A 22,514-nucleotide genomic window follows, 5' to 3' on the forward strand; every position below is an offset into this window, starting at 1 on the left:
AACAAATAAACAAAAAAGATTTGCAGTATTTATGGAGATGAAATAATATATGCAAAGCATATAACAAAATAATAGCCCAGGCCAAATACAAACATTTGTCATGATTATTTCTGTTACTGTTACTATCATTATATAATATTAGAAGATGATAGTGTTTGGTTTCATCTCTTAGGATTAATGAGTTTCATTTAACTGTGTGGCTAATTTCTAGCTGAATATTACTAACTCTAGAAATGACCCATTAGCCTTTCTGTTAAATATAAACCCTTTTCTCATTACTTTCCAATCTCTTGTTAGTTCTGGTGTTAGAACATTTTTATGGCAAGAAGCATGGCATTCTTTAGGCTTTCCCCTGACAGAATGCCTCATTGCTGCCAGTGTTTGAGAGAAAAAGTATTATGCAGATTCAGTCCTCTTTATCCCTGTGTTGTCCACATTTGTTTTTGCACTGGAAAATAGGAATTGAGGGCTGGGGATGGTTTGGTTTAGTATGCTTAGGGTCCTAAGTTCAGTCTCCAGCACTGCATAAAACATCTTCATCTATGCCTGTAACCCTAACACTGGGGAGATGGGGAGAGCAGGATCAGAACTTCAAGAAAAGTGGAGATCAGGGTCAATCCCAACAGCTAATGCTGATGGTGTGATGGTGGTGGTGGTGACAGTGACAAAGATGTTCATATAGAACATCTGGTAGCCAAATCGTTGGGCACTATGTAAATAAACTAATGTTTTAATTTCATGTAATTTTCTTAAAACATCTCTGACTGTGTAATACTATCATGATTTTTTTTTTGTTTGCTTTTACAGATAAGAAGGGAGGACTTGAGTAGAGAGACTTACATTACCACACAGCTTATAAAAGATCATGCTGTTTGGATAGAGCGGTATTGAGGTCAGAGCAGTCTTCCTGGGAAGGCAGCATCACCACTATCCTAGTGCTGCTCCCAGGGGCTCTAGTGTGAGCTTACAGGGTGGCGAGGGCTTTAGACTCATTATGGCAATAGCATCTGAACATTCATCAGGAAGGTGAAGAAGATAAAACACTTGCTTTAAATTCTGTTTTTTCTTAAGCCTGTCTGCCAGTCATATAACACAAGTGCCTTGAAACTGTAGACTACAGGGAGAGGCAGAGCAGGGTGTGGTCATAGTCACTTGTATGCCTTGGGATCCCAGATACAGGACAAGCTTTAGTTGTTTCTATATGGCTGTGTAAATGGCAAGAGTGATCAGCAACTCAGAAAAGCCATTCTTAGTGGACACAGTACCTCCTTGACTTTGGCCTTTTAATAGTTTCACTTTTAATTTATGCCTTAGCACCCATAGCCTGTCATTATTAGTTGCTCAATTAACATCCCACTAGAAATTTTCTCCATGATTAACCAAAATAATTGCTGAAAAGAAAACTAACACTTATATCCTAATTAATGGTCCAATTGCTGTTGTTCTATCCTACAAAAAAATTAAAAATCATGAAAGACAACTTTATTATGTGTCTCTTTCTCCGTGTGTATGTGTGTTTTCATAGGGAAATAAACCAAGTATGGTTCAATAAAATAACAAGAGAAAAGGAATGAGGACTGGGAGGAAGGGGATATAAGACTATAACCTATGTTAAAAATAAAAATTATAAAAGAGAGAAGTGAAATTTTATATTAAGAAAAAAGTTAATTTAAGCATCAGAAAAATATGTTTTATTGACTCTTAAGAGGTTTTCCCATTATAATGTCTTTGAAATAAAAATACTTCTTAAATGATAGTCTTCTGCAAATAGTTTCAACCAGAACTGTTGCTAAGGCGGCATATCTTTTTTTGTTTGCCTCCTGGCTTTAGACCTCCCAACTGTCCCAGTGAACTGTGTGGCCATGAGATCTGATGTCCTCTGCTTCTCAGACCTCCTTTCCCAGCTGCAGCTTCATTGTTCTTGAACACCTGGTCATGGCTCCACCTACATGCAAATCATTGATCGTTTCCTCTGCTAGGACACCATTTCCCCTCTGAAGTTTGACTGTCTACATCAGATCTTTATTCAAACTGGTGTGTGTGTGTGTGTGTGTGTGTGTGATGCAGGTGCAGGTGCTAACACAGTACCTCATGGTTGTGTGTGTGTGTGTGTGTGTGATGCAGGTGCAGGTGCAAACACAGTACCTCATGGTTGTGTGTGTGTGTGTGTGTGTGTGTGTGTGTGTGTGTGTGTGAGTGTGTGATGCAGGTGCAGGTGCTGACACAGTGCCGCGTGGTCACACCAGCTGAGGCTGAAGAACATGTACATCCATCACTCACCAGCCTGTTTTCCTTGAGACAGAGTCTCTCACTGATTCTGAAGCTTGTCATTTCCTCAAGCCCCACAGTCCTCTGCTCTCTCCTCAAGAGGCCTGTGGTTACAGGTGTGCATTTCCACCCCGGCACTTCATGTAGATGTTGGATGAATCAAAGTCAGCAGTCTCAGACCTCCCCCATCCCCTCCCCCCACCAGGCCTTCATGCACGTTGTACAGGAACTTACTTGACCACTGAGCCATATCCTGAGGCCCCTCAGATGGCATTTCCTCGTTTAGATTTTCCCTGGTCACCTGGTCTAAAGTTACAGTATCCTTACATTTTCCATTTACCATTCTGCTTCATTTTTCAGTTTAGCATTTGTTATAAGCTGATGGTTCATATCTTATTATTTTGCCTATAGTTTGTCTCTCTTCAAGAGAGAATAAGCTGTGGTAAAAATAGGAATTTTCTCCTGTTTTCACTGCTGAATCTCCAGATGCTGGAAGAATGCCAGGTTACAAACAGGACACTGAATAAATATATGCTGTGCATATTGACTAATGCATATGAATATGTCTCTGTGTTAAACATAAAGAATAATTCAGCAGATAACAGGATCAAAGGTTGGTGGATGCATTTGGGAGACAGACCCAGTAGAGCGCAGAGCCTGTCTCGTGAAGCGCGGATGACAGCGCCAGCGTCCTGCAGGCATGTAGGCTAGCATCCCCACCGCTGAATCTCAAGATTGGAAAACATAATCTTTGTTTATTTTTCATGTCATTTAATTTAGTGTTTGGTTAAAAAACAAACAATGGGGCCCAGGACTGAGAAGCCAAAGTGAGTGAAACCATATTTTAATTATCAAGAGAAATGACGGTGATAATGAATGTGGGTATAAAATAAGTTTTGTTAATAGCATGCAGTTCAATTTCCTTTATTTTGTGAATAGTGAAACTGAAGCCCAGGGCCTGGGAGACTTATCCAAGGTAAAGTGTTCATATAGCAGACTAAGTCCAATGTACTTTGTTGTATTTTTAGAATGGGGGAGGAAGGGAGATAGAATTAGCCCACAGGGTCTTCAGCCACTGCGATTGAACTCCAGACACTTAGTGGGCATATACAACCTTGCGCCTGCCTCTCCTTTGTGTGTTTGGCATGTGGAATCTGGAGAATCTTTAGGATTCCCAGGCAAGCACCTTAACTGCTAAGCCATTTCTCCAGCCCCTACTTTCTTTTTTTAATTTTACTTTTATTTATTAATTTGAGAGAGAGAGAGAATGGGTACACCAGGGACTTTAGCTACTGCCAACAAATTTCATATGGATGTGCCACTTTGTGCATCTGGCTTTACATGGGTGCTGGGGAGCCAAACCTGGGTTGCTAAGCTTTTCAGTCAAGTGCCTTAACCACTCAGAAATCTCTCCACCCCTTCAGTCTACTTTCTACTTTTATATAAAGTGCATGGACAATGCTAATGACTTTACATAATGGAAAAAATAACAAAAACAGCTCAGTTATTCTTCTTAAGCTGTTTGATATAGTGACCGATCTATGTAGATCAACATATATCTCCTTGTCATCTAATGTAGCTTACAGAAGAAATTGGAAAACTTGAAGACAAGGTGGAATGTGCCAATAATGCTCTGAAAGCAGACTGGGAAAGATGGAAACAAAATATGCAAAATGATATCAAGTCAGCATTTACAGATGTGGCTGAGGAGAATGTCCATTACTATGAGCAGGTAATGGGGGATTTTCAGTATCACTTCATTGGTTAAAAAGTGCTATTTAACTTTCTACTGATCTGTGTTGTAAGTTAAGTGAAGAAACGAGATCACATTCAAATTCAAACACCTTCCTGGTTCAATTCTCATACATGCATGCATATTTATATATATATAGTTATTGTTATTTATGACATATAAGTATAAATATCATATCAATGTCATAAATATATATATAAATATATTGTTGTTGTTTGTTTTGTTTTGTTTTAGGTAAGGTCTCACTTTAGCCTTATGTATTCACTACGTAGTCTCAAGCTGGCCTTGAATTCATAGAATCCTCCTACCTTGGTTTCATGAGTGCTGGCATTAAAGATGTTGGCCACCACACCTGGATATATTCTCTTTTGTTTGTTACCATTTTGTTTTGTTTGTTTCTCCCTTAGGTTCTTGTTTTGGAAGAACTTAAAGTCCTAAAAGTAGAGTGGAATCTATCCTGATACTTTATGTCTTACCTCTCCTTTTTTTTAAATGTGTGATTTTATTATAAAGCACATGCAGAGAAGAAAAGGAGCAGATGTTTGAGCACAGGATTAATTCAGAGTTAATTATTCAATACATCATATATTCTTGCTATTCTTCAGCTACTCAGAAATCAGCAACAAGGCTAAGGAGCTAGACCAGTAAGCAAAGTCCTTGCCTTGCAAGCATGAGGATGTGAATTCCATCTCTAGACCCCATGTAAAAATTCTACACTTGGTAGTATATGCCTGGGGAGTTGGAGATTGGCTGGTCAGCCAGTCTAACCTAATTGCTGATCTCCAGGGCAATAAGCAGCCTGGTCTCACAAAAGGAGAATACATTCCTGAGGACACCTGAGGTTGTCCACTGTTCTCCACATGCACAATCATATGTGTTCACCTGTATGCACGTGTTTTTAAAAAACCAACAACATTTGCTGGTTAAGAGGTCCTCCTGCATAAACATGAACTCTTGGGCTGAGGTCTACAACATGTGGCTCCCCAAACTCCACATAAAAAGATGGGCATAGCCACAAATGAGTGTAATCCCAGTAGTTAACAGATGTTGAGGAAGGGATGGGACCAGAGAATCACTGTGGAGCACTGATGGACAGCAGCTCCCTGTTGAGGAAGAGACCTCAAAAAAATATATGAATTAGGGACTTCCGGTTAAGATGGTGGTGTAGGTACCACGCCAAAGCAGGCTGGGGGGAAAAAAGACCTCAAACTCACAGCAATCCTTCTACCTCTGCCTACCCAGTGCTGGGATTAAAGGTGTGTGCCACCACTCCTGGCTGCAATATGCATCTTTAACCTTACCTCTAGTGAAAATAATAAGTACATGAAGTTGATAAGGAATTTATATTTTATAGCCTACAATGCCAACTAATTAAAAGCTAATTTAAATAGAAATCATCTATTTTGAAAGATTAACTGATAATGAATTATTTTTATGAAATGAGAGCAACAAGGCATATTATACAGGGAACCTAAGCACAGAGCATGGTTTGTAAGACAAACTCAGTCCCTTTCTCATGTCATTACTTAGAGTGAGAGAAACAGCCAGTCAGAAAAGTTCTGATAATGTGGTGTACTTTCTAGGAATAAAGGACATTGAGGGACATTTAACCTGGACTAAAAGGAGTAAGAATGAGAATATGTTAAAGCAGAAATCTGTGTGTTGAATTAGACTTCTCTAGATAAAGATGAGAAAGACTTCCAAAAACACCTGTGGACACAAGTAGAAAAGTGAGAGACATGTTCAAATAACTGAGACCCATTTTTGGAGGAAGGAAGGTCTGAGATAGTATTCAGCTGAAAGGCTAGTTTGAAAGACTGTATTAAATTAAATTTAGTTCTTTTAAAATCATTTCTTTGGAGGGAAAGAATTTTTATGAGAGAGGGAAGTTCTTTCTCATTATTATTCTTCATTAAATCTCTTAATAATTCTTAATAAAATTCAAGTATATGAAATATCTATAAACTTAGGTTTATTTATGTAAATGCTAAAGAAAAAGAAAGTCTTTTGCTGCAATGTGAAAACCTACAACAGAGAAGTCATGATTTTAGGCATGTAGTCCCTCCTATGGAGTGGGTCTCCAGTCCAATTAGAGAGTGGTTGGTTTTCTCCATAACAGACATGCCATTATTACACCTGTTGGCTCATTTAGCCTGGCTGGCCAAATTTAAGGCTTGCAGTGTCCACTGTTGTTTATTTCCACTGGTGATTTCTCTTTCTCCCACGGAACTGCATGCAATGTAGCTTTTGTCAGCTTTCTGTCAGCTGATCTACACAGAGGAGCTTTTCAGCTTAGCTCCAGAAAGATTTTTCAGTGACCTTGCAGCCCAAATATGTGGAGTTCACATTAATTCTGTTGAACTACTAAAATGTTTTTGGGTTTTGGCTGTTACAAAAAACATGCATTCTTGTCATTCTCTTAGATTGACACACCACTGTGATTTGGAAATAGTTAGATGAGCATCCCTGGGCTGCATTGCAAATTTTGTTCTCTATAGCAGTTTACATCCCTGTGTTGTGCCTTTAACTCCTTCCCCAAAGTGAACTGTATTTCTAAATGTGACTCAAAATGCATGGAATGTCCTGCATCTTGTATATATAAGTCAGGAAAATAATTGATTTTCTTGAAAATAACTTGAAAAGACTCCTGCATCTCCATATATTTTTTGATGCTAGTTTTTTTGTGAGTGAGAAAACTTTAACAGATTTGACAGATCAATATAATAAATTAAAACAAGGAACTTACAGCCTGTGAGTAATCAAAAACTCTTAAGTAGCAGAATGATGAATGATCCTAATGGGCAGTAGTCCTGTTACCTGTTACCTGCAGAAGATTCCAGGTATTAGAGAAGTGCAGTTTCACAGTGCTCCATTCTCTGTCTCATTTAATCACATTATGGTAGAAAGACTTTCAGCTTTTACATAAATAAATCTCCAAAGGAGTCAGTCCCTAGTGTGATAGATAAGATGAGGTTTACACAGTTGCCTTTGGGTTCACTTGCATGACATGAAGTGGTCATAACTTGTATAACTTGACAAATTTACACATCAACATGGCAGTGGAATATGAGATTGCAACTATGAGGTGTGAATCTGTGACAGACCTTAATTATTTCTATATGGAAATGTCATATCTATATATGAATTTGTTGTGACATTTAACTCAAAATATACAATAGGTATCTCCAACTAAATGGTGACTAGGTAAAATCTATTCTCATTATTACCTGTATGGAATAAAAAAATCCAAATTGGTCAGGGTAATTTCTAAGTATAGTAACACATCATTTAGTTACAGGAATCTGTTCTGAGAAGTGTGTACCTAGGTGGTTTCACTGCTTTGTGAACATCTTGGAGGATACTCATGCAAACTAAAAAAGCTATGATGTTACCAGTTGAGGTGATCTCAGAGGACCATGGTGCGATCATGTTCTGTCATTGACTGAAATGTGCAGCACATGGTTGCACAGTGACAGCCAGGTGACTGCAGGAAGTGATTTCCTGCTGCTGTGAAAGAGATGCTGCACTGATAAAACATGACACTGCAGGAAGTGTGTGGTCTTTTGAATTGCTCCCTGTAGGTACAAATGAGAATTTGCTTTCTGATGCTGATGCTGCTGGTGGCAAAGGTTTCAGAGGAAGCCATCCTTGGCATAGGTATGGCAGTGAGTAAGAAGAGTATATTCTTCTGTCAGCTGTATTTTAATAGTGTTGAATTTACTTCTCTATCTTGTGTTCTTACTAATGGACTTTGAGTGCTTTTTTGGACTTTGTGGCAGTACAGTTAGTATCAAGGTAGCTTTCGACTAGCTCTGGGTTTGGCCAGAACTATAAAAAAGAATAATTACCCTTTTGGAAGAGCAGCCATAAAAAATAGGAAACTGTCTAGTCCAATGGCATCACTTTATTATTAAGAAGATAGCAAACAGCAATGATCTCTATATCTGGCCAGAAGGTGATTTGATCATTATTATGTCTGTTTCCCCAGCCTGCAGGATAAGGACAGCATGATAGTAATCAAAAGGAAAGAATTCACAAGGGATACCGTGAGGGTTTAATGTGGCGGCGGGGGGGGGGGGGGGGGTAGGGGGCGGCGTTATTAATAAAAGAAGCAGGGTTGTTATCTATGAATAGCTCACAAAATTATTCTTCTTTACTGTTCTTAAGGCAGGGTCTCACTGTAGCCCAGGTTGTCCTGGTGCTTACTCAGTAGCCCAGGCTGCCTTTGAACTCAAAACTATTCTCCTCCCTCAGGTCCTGAGTACTGGGATTCAAGGTAAATGGCACCACACCCAGCTATAAAACTTTTTTCTAAAATTAATTAATTTTTTATAACAAAGTTGTACTCTTACATCCCCTCTCCCCTGCTCCCATTCTATTGAGGGTCCTCCTCTCTGGGGTTAATGGCACTTATTGTGGGTTCTTAAAGGCCTCAGACAGTTTCTGTAGGATGGGTAATGCTCAGGTTAATCCCTCCTACCGTGAGGCTCTGACAGGCTCTCTCCACTTCTGCAATGTTCCCTGAGCCTTGGTGAGTGTGTTAGAAATCTGACTTAGTGTTGAATTCTTTATAGCCTCTGGATCTCTGTTTTGGAGGGTTTGAGTGGCCACAGTGTCGATCGCCACCTCTCTAGAACTGGTTTTCAGGCTTGCCTTGGAGCAGTACTTGTGTCTCCACTTCCTTTGCAGAGACTCCTGGGCACTGACCCGTGTGGTGGAAGTGGCCTTGCGTCATGGTGGGCAGTCAGCTATCTATTCTTGATATATTGATATATCCTGAAACTCCCCAGTATTTTTTACCATCTGTGAGATAAAACAGATTTTTTAACGAAAATGAGAGCAGCTCAGATGAAGGGGTATAAGCGTCAACATTAATGAAACTTAATGAAGTATATGCTATCTCTTCTTAGCCAAAAAGCAGTGGACATTCTGTACAGAGTCTATTGGTTTCCTAACCTTGGGAATCTAGCTTGGTTCTCAGTAACTGCATATTCCTCACATCTGAGCATCTTTGGTAGCCAGCTCTGCTCATCATATATATGTGTCATCTCCTCTAGTTTCCTCTTTAAGATCTACTTCTCTCTGTTCCATATACCTTCAAGCTTCTACTTATACAACCTTTATATAGTGCTCATATTTTCCAAATTATGAGCTTATAGTCAAGTGAATACAATGGAAATGAATATTCTTTATTCCTTTGCAAAGCTTATTTTAGCAATATCTATTATTGTATATACAGCTCATTGTTGTATCGCTAATTATATATATGTATAAAACTATATATATATTATATATATAAATGTTATATATAATATACATATGTATATATATATATACACATACATACATACACACTCATGGAAAACAATTATAGTAAAAACTAAGTACATATACTAATGAGTAAAGAAGAAATAAAGGGGCCTAGGAAAATAGCTCATTTGGTAAAGTACTTGCCTTACAAGCATGAGGATCTGAATTTGATCTCCAGTACCTACATAAAAATGCCAAATTGTGCTGGAGAGATGGCTCAGTAGTTAAGGCACTTGCCTGCATAGCCTGAGAACCCGGGTTCAGTTCCCTAGTACACACGTAAAGCCAGATGCACAAGGTGGCGCATGTATCTGGAGTTCGTTTGCAGTAGCTAGAGGCCCTGGCACACCCACTCTCTCTCTCTCTCTCTGAATCTTCTCTCAAATAATAAAATAAAATTAAATTAAATTAAATTAAAGACAAGCTGGGCATGGTGGCGCACACCTTTAATCCCAGCACTCAGGAGGCAGAGTCAGGAGGATCAGATCACCATGAGTTCGAGGCTACCCTGAGATTACATACTGAATTCCAAATCAGCTTGGGCTACAGTGAGACCCTACCTCAAGAAATGAAAATTAAAAAAAAGAAGACAAACAAACTTTTTTTTTTTTTTTTTTAATGGCAAGTGGGGGATGCACACCTGCCTCCCAGTGATGGGAACAGGAAGTGGATCACTGGGGCTCACTGGCCAGGCTGACTGAAGGTATCCAGGTAATTAAGAGACTTGATTTCAAAGAATAGAGTTCCTGAGAACAGCACATGAGCTTGTCCTCTTACCGCCACATGCATGCACACAACTCCATGGTGAATACAGTAATTCCACTAAGGAGAGCCCTCGGTAGAATGAGGACGGGGAGGAGAGAAATAATGATACCAAAACACGACGTGTCCATATGAAGTTTCTACTTAAAAAATGAATAGAATTATGTTATTATGTCTCTCTATTGTAACTTAAGTGACTAAAACAGATTCAAAAGTCTTCCATTAAAAATATTAACATGAGCCTCATGTGGTGGGGCCTGCCTATGTATGATCCCCACACCTTGGAGGCTGAAGCAAAAGGAGTGCCACAAATTCTGGAGTACACAGTGTCTTCCAGGCTAGTGGGCTGTACAGTTAGAAATTGTTGCAAAAAATATTTTTAAAGCTGTGTTAATCAAGTAAATATGTGTATTATTCTTCCATAATATACTTTAACCTTATAATATTTAAGATTTAAGCTTAAATTTGTGTCTCCACAGTGCTTAACAAATGACATTGAAAATCATGGAATCCTTTTTTCTTGGTCTAATCATGGCATTTTCATTCATATATGTGTATGTGTATACACACACACATATGTATATATATATTTATATATGTATATTCTCTCTTATTTTGCTCTTATTAGTGCCCCTTCTGCACTTCCTGCTGGTATGTCCCTGCTACCTTCTGGTTGGTTCCTCTCATTCTCATCTCATTCATGTCTCATCACCTTGTTCCCTGCCACTTCCCTTGGGGTCTCTTCCTGTTTTCCCTTGATCCCCTTTCTATCTTTCTGACCCCTTCAACACATTTAATTTAAACTCTAAGTTTTGTATATGGAAAAAAAAAACATGTCATATTTATCTTTCTCAGCCTGGCTTTATTTACTTAACAATGATTTTCAGTTCCATCCATTTCCTGTATTGAATTGAGCATGATTCCAATTGTCTTTAGAGCTGAACACAATTCCATTATGCTATGTCCAACAGATAATGATGAAATCTTACATAGATACTTTTACAAGAGACAAATGACATTCTTAAATAAGACTTTAAAAAGACATGATAAAAGTTGATTATATATAAAGGCTATATAATTGATAGAATTTTTTTTTTTTTTTTTTTTTTTTGGTTTTTCGAGGTAGGGTCTCACCCTGGTCCAGGCTGACCTGAAATTAACTCTGTCATCTCAGGTGGCCTTGAACTCATGGCAATCCTCCTACCTCTGTCTCCTGAGTGCTGGGATTAAAGGTGTGCACCACTACGCCTGGCTATTATTTTTATTACTTTTAAAGTTAGCATATAACGTATTGGGTTTCATTATAGCATGTTCACACATCACACCTTGTTCTAGTTCATTGTAGTTTCCCCAGCCTCCTCCATGTCCCCAAAACAAGACAGGCAATGCCTCTGGATATTTCTCCCCACCCTATGGCTCTTAAATTCTTTCTGTCCCCTTGTCTGCAAAATTCCTTGAGCTTTTTTGTGCTTGCTTTAAGTCTACTTACACAAGCTCTCAGCAGCTTCCGGATTTCTGCTCTGATATATTTGGAGTATCCTTAGTGTCTCTCTCCATCACCCTGGCACAGGTTGTCAGGCATACCATGGAAACAGCACCCTTGCTCATCTCACCAGTTCCTCTGTGGTTTCATCTGAGCCCTAGCTTCTGTGCTAGGGGTGGTTCTTCTCCTGCCAGGGAGTCAGCTGTCTATTCTTGTCTTGTTGATAGATTTTGGTTGTCCTCAGTTTTCACTGCTTTCTGAAAAGGAAGGACAGGTTCTCCAGTGTCCAGTGAGATCAGGATAGTTTAAAGGAGATAAGCATTGGTAATTTAGTAGGAGCTTCTCATTGGCGTCTATAATTTTGGTCTCCATAGGATTCTGACTTGGTTTCCAGTTCCAGCTATGGAATCCTTTCCACTGAGTGGATCTCCTAGCCAATGAGAGAGCCATTGGTTACCCACTTAGGCTGTGTGCCTCTAGTGCACAGGTGTGTACGTCTTCTTATCTGTGTGGTTGCCTTTATATGGCAGGACCCCTGCTTGCTCACACCACTGTTGGCCATTTTCCCTCAGCAGTTGATGCAGGGCTTTTCAGCACTGTATGGCCTAACTGCCTGTGAACTAGCTTCCTTCCAGATTCAGCCAGATCTCTCAGTGTTCTGCATCATAAGCATGTGGTGTCTTCAACAATAGGGTCTTGCCTTTTACCTCACATGAGAAATAAAGTGCTTTCACAAAAGCCTGTCTTGTTTTGGAGACCTGTGGGTCTCTCCAATCAGCAGCTCAAGTGGGTTGTAACCAATTTCTTGGAGTTACAAGCCAATAACTGGAAGTTACAAGCCATAGACAAGCCAGAGCCAAATGTTTTAGGATTAGGCTTCATCCCACCCTATCCAGGCCCCATGAAGTCAGTCCTAAGTATTCTGTCTTAGTGCACAACACAAATATTTGTATCAACATGGGCATGTAGGAAATTGCAAAGCAATTATAATGAAGATAAATGAAGACAGGAAAGAGTTCGTTCCAAGGGCATACCTTCAGCTCTGTGAACAAGGATGCCAATAGTTTTCTGAAATCCAGACCAAGTCATTTATGAGCCAAAAGTTATAGAAAGTTTTCAGAAGTAGATTTCTTAGCTGTCCTTCTACAAACTAAGTCATGGATAGGCATCAAGTGTCTAGAATGTGTTCTTCAGGGTGGTTTGATTCAGGTGTCCCCCATAAATTAGTGTTCTGAAAGCTAGCTTCCCAACTGATGGAGATTTGGGAATTAATGCCGCTGGGAGACAGTGTATTATTGGGGGCAGGCTTATGGGTGTTATAGCCAGTTTTCCCTTGCCAGTGTTTGGCATAGTCTCCTGTTGCTGTTGTCTACCTTACGTTGGCCAAGGGGTGATGTCCACTCTCTTCTCATGCCATCATTTTTTCCTGCTTTCGTAGAGCTTCCCTTCGAGCCTGTAGGCCAAAATAAACCCCTTTTCTGCCAGGACTATTAGATGGCTGCCAAGGAGAGCTGCAGGCCCTGGGTGAAGTTTTCCAGGACTGTGAATAGCCTAGCTGGAGGGGTGGAATTGAAACTCCAGAGATTTATTGCTGATTAGAATTATTAGACTCAGAGACTTGTCACTGGTTAGAGTTGTTGGAGTAGAAGCTGTAGAGTCTGATGTCTGCCCTGGTCTTGTGTTGGTTGAATGTTTCTTTGCTATGCCCAGTGCCATCTTTTGCAGGGTGAATATTTATTCTGTGCCATTATGGGTTTTGGGGGGACACTTTGGTATTATGGCTCAGTTAAAAGGCTGTGGACTATGGGGATGTTTGAACATCATTGGAATTGTTAAAAACTATGGGGACTTTTAAAGTTGGACTGAATGTACTATATTTTACATAATATGGATATCAGTTAATGGGGGCCAGGGGCAGAATGTGGTGGTTTGATTCAGGTATCCCCATAAATTTTGGTGTTTTGAATGCTAGGTTCCCAGCTGATGGAGATTTGAGAATTAACACCTCCTGGAAGGAGTGTATTGTTGGGGGCAGGCTTATGGGTGTTATATTCAGTTTCCCTGTGTCAGTGTTTGGCACGCTCTCTTGTTGCTATTGTTCACCTGACATTGGCCTGGGGAATGAGGTCCATCCTCTGCTCATGCCATCGTTTTTCCTGCCATCTTGGAGCTTCCCCCTCGAGCCTGTAAGTCAAAATAAACTTCTTTATTCCCACTAGCTGCTTTTGGTTGGGTGATTTCTACCAGCAGTGTGAACCTGACTGAAATAAGGGTAATATCTATCATTCAGTTAGGAATGTGTCCCTTGTTAGTTAGGGAAAATGGTAAACTTGAATGGAAAAGTTTTTTTGGGGGGGCTAGAAGTGATTTTATGCTACATATATTTTAATGTTTTTCAAATGTGTGAATGTTTACTGTAAAACAGCCTGGCCCAAGTTGGTATAGCACCCAAATGATCTGATTATGAAGCCCCTTGACATTGATGATAATTGTATGGTTACCACCTGAGAAAGGTTCTGGTTTAGGTGTCTTCCAGATACATCATCGTTTTGGGGGTCTGAAGAATCATAAAACTTACTTTATTGAAAGGAGCAAAGAGAACTGACATCTTTACATGTCCCCAGCCTCATGATAAAGGGGTTTTGTTCAGAATCCAAAAGGACAGGACAAAGGAAGAAAACACTGGTCATTTTCATACTCCCTAGAATTTAGTAAAGTAGTTTGACGATTATAGAAAAGCTAGTTATACTTTCAAAGTTACAGACCTGAAAAGAAAGTACAACTGAAGAAGAGTGAGCAGTTCTGAGAAGTGCACAGTGGATCAGAAAGGAATGAGAGATGATTGTACCCGGGGTCTGTGCATGATGGACAGGGAAGGTGAAAGGGGGAGCAGCCAGGGGTGAGCACAGGGAAGAACAGAAAGTGTCAGGGGCACATGGCGGAGGAAGTGGGGTTGTGCAGAAGAAATGAGGAGCTTCTGAACACTACCAGAGTCAAGTGCATGAGCCTCTTTGAACTGAAGGAGATGGAGCTTTAATGACTGTAGTATAGTTAGTAAAATGAATCCCTAATGAAAACTGAAAACAGCTGATTTGTGTTTGTTCTCCATCAAAGAGAAGGAAATAAGTGAAACGGGCTTGGACAACACCACACATGCACACACATGTTTTCTGATGTACTTGAAGAGATTAAAGAAAAAAACTTTCAAGGGGCCTGGGATTTAGCTCATTGGTAGAACACTTTCCTTGCAAGTACATGGTCCTGGATTCAGTCTGTAGCACTGAAAAACAAAACAAAATGTTCCATTTCTACAAAATAGAAGTCTGTGCATATGCTTTTTTTCCCCTTTGTGTTGAAAAGCCTGTTAGGAGCTGGAAAGTAGAGCTCACAGAGCCTCAATTGAAGTCCTTAATTCTAAATTAACTACTTCTGAGTCCATATCAGGCAAGATTGACAGATCTTCACTTACCTACTCAAGTTTTCTTCCCTAAGTGAATGCAAAATGAGCTCCAGAGAAGTGGAGTGGGGAAATAATGACTCCTGTTTTCAAAGTTAATGTCCTGTGCCATTCTGAAAATGGTCACCTAATGGAATGAATGGCCGATGTTAGAGAAGAAACAATGGTTGTGGTAGACAGCTTATTCACATAGAGTTATTTAGTATATTTTTAAATCTAATGAATGACAGTGTTCACATTTTCTTTTAAAATCTTGGGGAAGATACTTCAAAGAAGGTCTATGTTGAGTCATTGAATATTTTTTATGTATTGGTCATTTTTTAGGTTGAATCTGAGTACTGAAACACTTTCTTTACTAAAGATGGAAGAATCCAGAGTTGTCCAGGACAGGAGTTTTTGAATATATATTAGATTGCATTTATTTTTACAGTCAAGGCTCATAACAGTTACTAATGCTTGACCAATGCCCTCAGACACAAAGACAATTTTCTTATGGTACCTTCCGAAATGAGCAGTCAGTATCATTGTGAATGAGGACTCAGAACTTCACTAGACATCTATGAGTTATGTACTGTTGGTTCTGTGTAGGTACTGTACCTTTCAAAGCCAATATTCCTGCCGGAGAGGCTCAGTGGCTTAGAAATTTACTTATCCTAACCATTTTTATACCACTTAAAAGTCAAATCTTCTAATTCATAGCTACCTTGTGCCCTTGTTATACATTGTCTTATCCAGTGGGAGACACTGGATGTCTGCATGCCTGGATTAAGAAACATAGGCTCAGTCATGTGCTTTACTGTGGTCCACGCAATTCAGCTTCATCAGGGAAAAGGTACCTTTATATCATCTTAAGGCCATGTAGTAGCATCTATTGCATATCGAGGAGCACTTTCCCATTTCTAATTAAAAGATCAACATTACCGAGCATTTAATAATTAGCTTTGGCCACTTTTTCTATCAAAATTATGGAAATCTCTTTTTTCTTCTGGTGGACGATCGGTTTATTTCACATACAATCAAGAAGTATGCAGTAAGAATGAGTAGCTAGGCCTGGGAGATGTAAAGTGCTTGCCGTGCAAGCTAGAGCACTAGAGTTGGGCTGTCCCACACCCACATAAATGCCAGGTGGGCATGGCAGCCCAACTGTAGTCCCACTGGAGAAAAGGGATTCCAGGACCAAGTGCTTAGCTAGACTAGACACTGTGCCTCAGTAACCAAATAGGTGAGCAATTGAGGAAGACACCCCACATCAGCCTCTGGCCTCCACATATGTGCATACATGTATGCATATATACACCCATGAGCACTCACACCTATACACACACATGCCACACATCTGAAGCTTAAAAATATTTTTTATGCTGAAACTTTTTGGACTGTTCATCTGAAGTGATTATGCTTGTATCTTCTGACTCAGTGTGAGGAGTGGGGTGTGGAGGCGTCTTGAGTATTAACTACCACAATTACCAGAGACTCCTTTCGCAATTGAAGAAGCAAGAATTATAAACCAAATTCAAGGAAAATTACATTGAAGTTTAATGGGTGTCTGGAGAAATGGCTCAGTGGATAAAACACTTGCCCCTCAAACTGAAATGCCCTAGTTCGATCTCCAAACTCTGAGCCTGAGGCGCTGGCAGGTTTCTGTGATCCCAGCATGCTGATACTGACAGCAAGATGGAAGGCAGGGGCAGGAACATTTCCTGGAAGCTAAGACACTGCAAAGAACACCAGGGTGAGAAAACCCAACAGGCAAAGACCTACCAAAGTCAGCCTGTGGCTCCACACATGCACCGTGACACACTGCTATGCATTCATACACACATGACATACAGGAACACACACATGAAGTCACCAACAAATAATAAAAATAACAAAACATTAAATGGTGGCCAGATGTTATGGGTCATGACTAGTTCTAGCACTCAGGAAACTGAGGTAGGATAATTTACTTTGAATTGGAGTGTAGCCTGGGTAGCATGGTGAATTCCAGGCTATCCTGAGATATAGAATGAGACCCTGTCTCAAAAAACCAACCAAATAAAAATATTTAATGATAATTTCTGTTCAAATTACATATTCAAAGGTCATAGCTATAACTCATTATTCCATGTAACTGTGAAATTATTCTCATATATGTATTAAGCATTTTTCTACTTTATAGACTTTGCTTTCTTAAAAACATGTAAAAAATATTTTAAGTGGACTAGGGAGATGGCTGTGCAGATCAGAGGGCTCATCAAGCATGCATGTGGGTTTGAGAGAGCCTACGCTTGAACCCCAGGACTCATATGAACAGCATGGCCATACATACCTTTAAGCCCAGTCTCTTGCATAGTGGAGACTAAAGTGTCACTGAGGCTCACTGGTCAGTTCTGCTTAGATATTCCATCTCTAGGAGACACACAGAGAGCAGTGGATGAGGATATGCAACATGCCCCTCTGGCCTCAACATGTCTGTGCATGGGATGTGCACATCTGCACACGTATGCATGCAACATAGAGAACCCAACACACACCACATACACACACACACACACACACACACATGCAAGATAAAATATTATATTTTCACTACTCCCCTGTACATCCAGCAGATATCCTATAAATATTAAACAAATTTTACTATACCCCTTTAGATATCCTATGTATATAATTATAATTAATTAAATTATATTAATTAAAGTAATTAAATTAATTAAAGTAATATAACTATTTCTCAATCATCTATACAAATGGAGTTGATCTTATGTATAAAATGGACAGTAACACCATAGCACAGAAATTTGGCCTGGCCCCATCCTTGAACATAAATCTTTCTAAAGTTAAATATCAAAGAATTTGATAGGAATTGATTAGAAAAAAGAAGAAATTACTTAAAACCCACACATAGCACATTATGTAATATAATACATAGGCTAATTAATTATGATAAATTTATACTGCACAATAAAATAAATTTAAATAATTTATTAAAAATGGAGTGGAACGTCACCATGTCACTGGCCCGTTGTCAAAGCTTAATCATATCATTGTGTCATTGGTTCAGATGTCAACAGGGCAGCAATGGTCTTCTCCATCCTGCCAACCCACCTCTCTATGCACATCCTTCAGAAGCACTGAGGAGAATAAAATTAGAACACATGAAAGATGTTTTGAGAAAATGTACTTTGGGAATGGAGAGATTGCTCAGTGGTGAAGGCACTTGCCTATAAAGCCTAACAATTGTGGTTCAATTCCCCAGTGCCCCAGATACACAGTGCTGCATGTACCTGGAGTTTGTTTGCAGTGGCTGGAGGCCCTGGTACACCCATTCTTTCTCTCTCTCCTTGCAATTAAATAAAAATATTTTTGAAAGTATACCTAACCTAAATATTATAGTTTTGCCTTCATAAGTGTTCCATGAAAACAATGAACTATGTGTTCTTTATAGGTTGTTGTGCTTTCAATATGATTAAACAAAAATAATAAACGTCGTATCTGAAGTGCTTATTATTATGTTAATGAACTTCCTGAATTTGACTTGCTCTATCAAAAACCATAGGGTACAGACTGAATAGATGGTTTAGTGGTTAAGGTGCTTGCCTGCAAAGCCCAAAGGTCATGGTTCGACTCCCCAGAATACACATAAGCCACATACACAAGGTGCTACATGCACAAGGTGGCTTATGCATATGGAATTAATTTGCAATGGCTAAAGCCCTGGCATACCAGTTCTCTCTCTCTCTTTCTAATTCTCTCTCTTTCATAAAAAAAAATAAGAGGATGCATGAATTGAAGATATCCCTGAATGCAAATTCAGGCTGTTGTAGTATTTCCATCTCTAAATATTAGACCATTTGTAGCCCCAATTTACACAGCTGTAAAAATAAGAGAACCAGAATCAATTATACCTAAGAAGCCTTCTCAGATTTTAAGTTGTGCATCCATAGCATACAAAAGAATAATAAACAAGTGAACCACAAGGGGGCGTTTGTAGCCAATGAGTCCTTTCTACTTTCACTCTTGCAATTATTTTCAGACAAGGTTCCTGCCTCCACTCTTGAGAGATACAAAATTATAGAAAATTAATATGCAAATATTGTTATTTTAACATTACTGATATTTCTAAAATTATAAATTGGCAGATGATTCTCAGAAGCTGAATTTAGACTTTCCAAAAATGAAGTTCAGTGAATAAATTTGAGCTATTGCAAAATAATAGAAATTACTTTTCCTTGGCAACATCATCCCTGATTTCCTTCTGGATTGAGTATATATCAGAATTTCAAAATATGTAGCTCCAAAAAGTTTTTATTAATACTTCGAATCTTAAGTTTTAGTGCTAAAAGCAATTGCCAAAATGTTATATATTCATTGCCCTCATTTTAAGCATGGCATGAAATTTTTACCGATGCTAAATAGTTTTTCATTGCTACTGGCCCTCAGTAAAAATAATTACACACTTGATCTTCACTATTTCCTCAAGTGTAAAATAAAATAGCATCTGTGCCCATCTTTATCTGAGATAACACTGAAATCGCTAGGGACTCTTTCCTCTCATCGGTAGTTTATTCAGAGAAGCAAGAATGGTGCTCTCTAAAAAGAACCTTTAGATGAATAAAGAAAGGTATAATGACAACAAATTTTATTCTAAAGTGGATAATTCTAGTTTCAAAAACATGTGATAAGAAGGCTTGATTTTATCATATGGTATATTGTTTCCAATTTAAACAAAGTTCTAGTCAGTTTAGCTTATTAGCATAGACAGCCATAGATCATACTTTTTTTTATATTTTTTGTTCATTTTTTATTTAGTTATTTGAGAGCGACAGACACAGAGAGAAAGACAGAGGAGGAGAGAGAGAGAATGGGCACACCAGGGTTTCCAGCCACTGCAAACGAACTCCAGATGCGTGTGCCCCCTTGTGCATCTGGCTAATGTGGGACCTGGGGAACCGAGCCTCGAACCGGGGTCCATAGGCTTCACAGGCGAGCGCTTAACCGCTAAGCCATCTCTCCAGCCCAGATCATACTTTTTAATCACCAGTTAATTATATGATCATTTAGATGGAACTAAATTTTCAGGTAGCTGTTTCCATGACCAGGGTGGGGCATTATCTATGGAGTTATGAAGTATAGGTTGGTATTGTCACATGGTGACTAAGAGTTTATTTGATCTGTGAGTGTATGTATATGCCTGTTCATGTGTGTGTGCAAGTGCAAGAACACATGTATAGAGGCATGTGGAAGCCAGAAGATAATACTGAGTGTCATCCCCAGAAATGCCACCCACTTGTTTTTGAAACAGGGTCTCTCCTGTGCCTGGAGCTCACCAATTAGTCTAGACTGTCTAGTCTGTGAGTTCCAGGGATCATCTTGTTGCTGCCTCCACAGCCTGACATTTTATATGGGTACTGAGGATTGAACTAAGATCCTCAAGCATTCACTGTAGTTTTCTTTGTGGAGAGATTCTTAAAGTTATATTTTGGTGGTTCAATTTCTTTTATTATTTTTCTAATTTAAACACCTTCTTGCAGTTTATTTTTTATTTATTTTTATTAGATATGGACATATTTAGTATGTAAACAACACATGTTGATACCATCCTTACCCTCTTCCCTGTCCCTTTTCTGAAGAGGCCTTCCTTGTTGGGGATACAGGTCAACCCCATGTGGATTGTGGCTCATGCATTATGGGCACTGCAGTCATTTATAGGGGAGAGGCAATGTCTCTGTGTAAAATGTCCCAACTTATGACTCTAACAGTCTTCCTGCCCCTCTTCCACAAAATTCCATGAGCCATGCTGGGAGCATTTTAACTCTACTTCAGTGATGGGCACTTAGGAGCCTCTTGATCTCTGGTTTGGTAAGTGTTGAGTGTCCACAGTATTTATCTCCATCACCCTTGTGCTAATATCAGATTCACTTCAGAAAGCAGCACTCTTGCTCATTTCCCCAGCTCCTCTGTGGTTTCAGCTGGGGCTGGGGTGGAGTACACTGAGTCATTTATCTCCTCAGGTCCATCTCCTGTCTGAAAAAGAGAAGCACATTCTCCAGTGGAGAATAAAGTCACCACCAGTTAAATGGAATAGCCATTATTAATTTAGAGAGAATTAAAAGGGTGTAGACTCTCCTATAGCACAATTAGTGGGCGCTTGACAATGGAAAGCAGAATCATTATCTGGATATGATTCTGACTTGTTTCTCAGTTCCAAACATGGTTTCCTTTTTACTGAACAGATTTGTTAGCCAATCCAAGAGCAGTTGGTTACCCACAATAACTGTATGCCACTATTGTACTTGTGTGAGCATCATGTCTGGTTGTTTGCTTCTGAGTTGCTTAGACTTTGAGTTGCTCCGACAGATGTTGGCCACATTCCCACAATAGCTTATGTAGTGCCTTCCAGCACTAGATGGGCTAATTGTCTGGGGACTGGCTATCTTTCAGATTCCAAATAGGTCTCTCCATGGCTCATGCCAACAGTGTGTGTTGTCTTCAGTAGTAGGGTCTTACCATTAACTTCTGGTGGGTAATAAAGTGTTCTGACAGAAGTCTGTCTTATTTGTTTTGGGAGATCTAGTAGGACTCTGATCAACAGCTCATTGTGAATGTAAACCACATTCTGGTACAGGGAATTATAGGCCAGCACCAAGGGAAAAGAAAAAAGAAAAAGACATAGAAGAAAGAGAAACAGGAGAAATTTAAGGTGAGGCTTCATCTCACCCTTCGATTCAGGTGCACCCCCTAAGGTCCTCATGAGGGTTCCTTCTTTTAGTCTGACTATAGGATTCTATGATACCAGTTCAATTTGGGTTCAGTTTTGTGTCCCACCCCCTCCCTGCCCCTTCCCCCATGCCCTACTGTCCCTATTGTCTATTCTTGAGATGCTATTTAAATATGTCAGCAGCTGGTGCTGATCCTGACTTGGAACCACAGATGAGTGTGACCATGCAACAGTTGTATTTCAGGGACAGTGTGAGTTAACTTCGAATGATCCATTCCAAGATTGACCATTTCTCCATATTTCATGGTGTCATTTTTTCTTACTGCTGAGTAGAATTCCATTGTGTGGATATACCACGTCTTGGTTATCCATTCATCCAGTGAGGGCACCTGAGTTGATTCCAGTTCTTAGCTGTTAAGAGGTAAGCAGCTATAAACATGGTTGAGCATATATCTCTGAACTGAGATGTGAAGCTTTTAGGGTAAATGCTCGCTCACTAAGGTAATAACGGGGTCTGTTGGTAATTCTATATTCATCCTTTACAGGAGTCTTCATATTGATTTCCATAGTGGGTGTCCCAGCTTACATTCATACCAACAGTGAATGAGGGTTCCTATTTCTCCACATCCCTGCCAAAATTTGTTTTCATTTGATTTTCTTAATGTTTGCTATCCTTACTGGGGTAAGGTGGAATCTCATAGTTGTTTTAATTTGCATTTCCCTAATGGTTATGGATGTTGAACATTTTCTTAAGTGTATATTAGCCATTTGTAATTCT

The 22,514-nt window shown here is 39.4% G+C and overlaps 1 protein-coding gene across 2 annotated transcripts in view; it reads left to right on the plus strand.

The window, feature by feature from the left end:
* Snx7 (sorting nexin 7) overlaps nt 1–22,514 on the plus strand; it is a 107,160-nt gene that overhangs the window by 72,440 nt on the left and 12,206 nt on the right. The window contains exon 8 of one of the 2 annotated variants that reach the window (XM_004663933.2): nt 3,848–4,000. The exons of the other annotated variant lie outside the window; for it this stretch is intronic. Coding sequence (XP_004663990.2) covers nt 3,848–4,000 — 153 coding nt within the window. The remainder of the gene's footprint in view (nt 1–3,847; nt 4,001–22,514) is intronic. 2 annotated transcript variants of the gene reach the window in all.

Source organism: Jaculus jaculus, chromosome 19 (genome assembly GCF_020740685.1).
Source record: "Jaculus jaculus isolate mJacJac1 chromosome 19, mJacJac1.mat.Y.cur, whole genome shotgun sequence".
Taxonomy (NCBI): Eukaryota; Metazoa; Chordata; class Mammalia; order Rodentia; family Dipodidae; genus Jaculus; species Jaculus jaculus.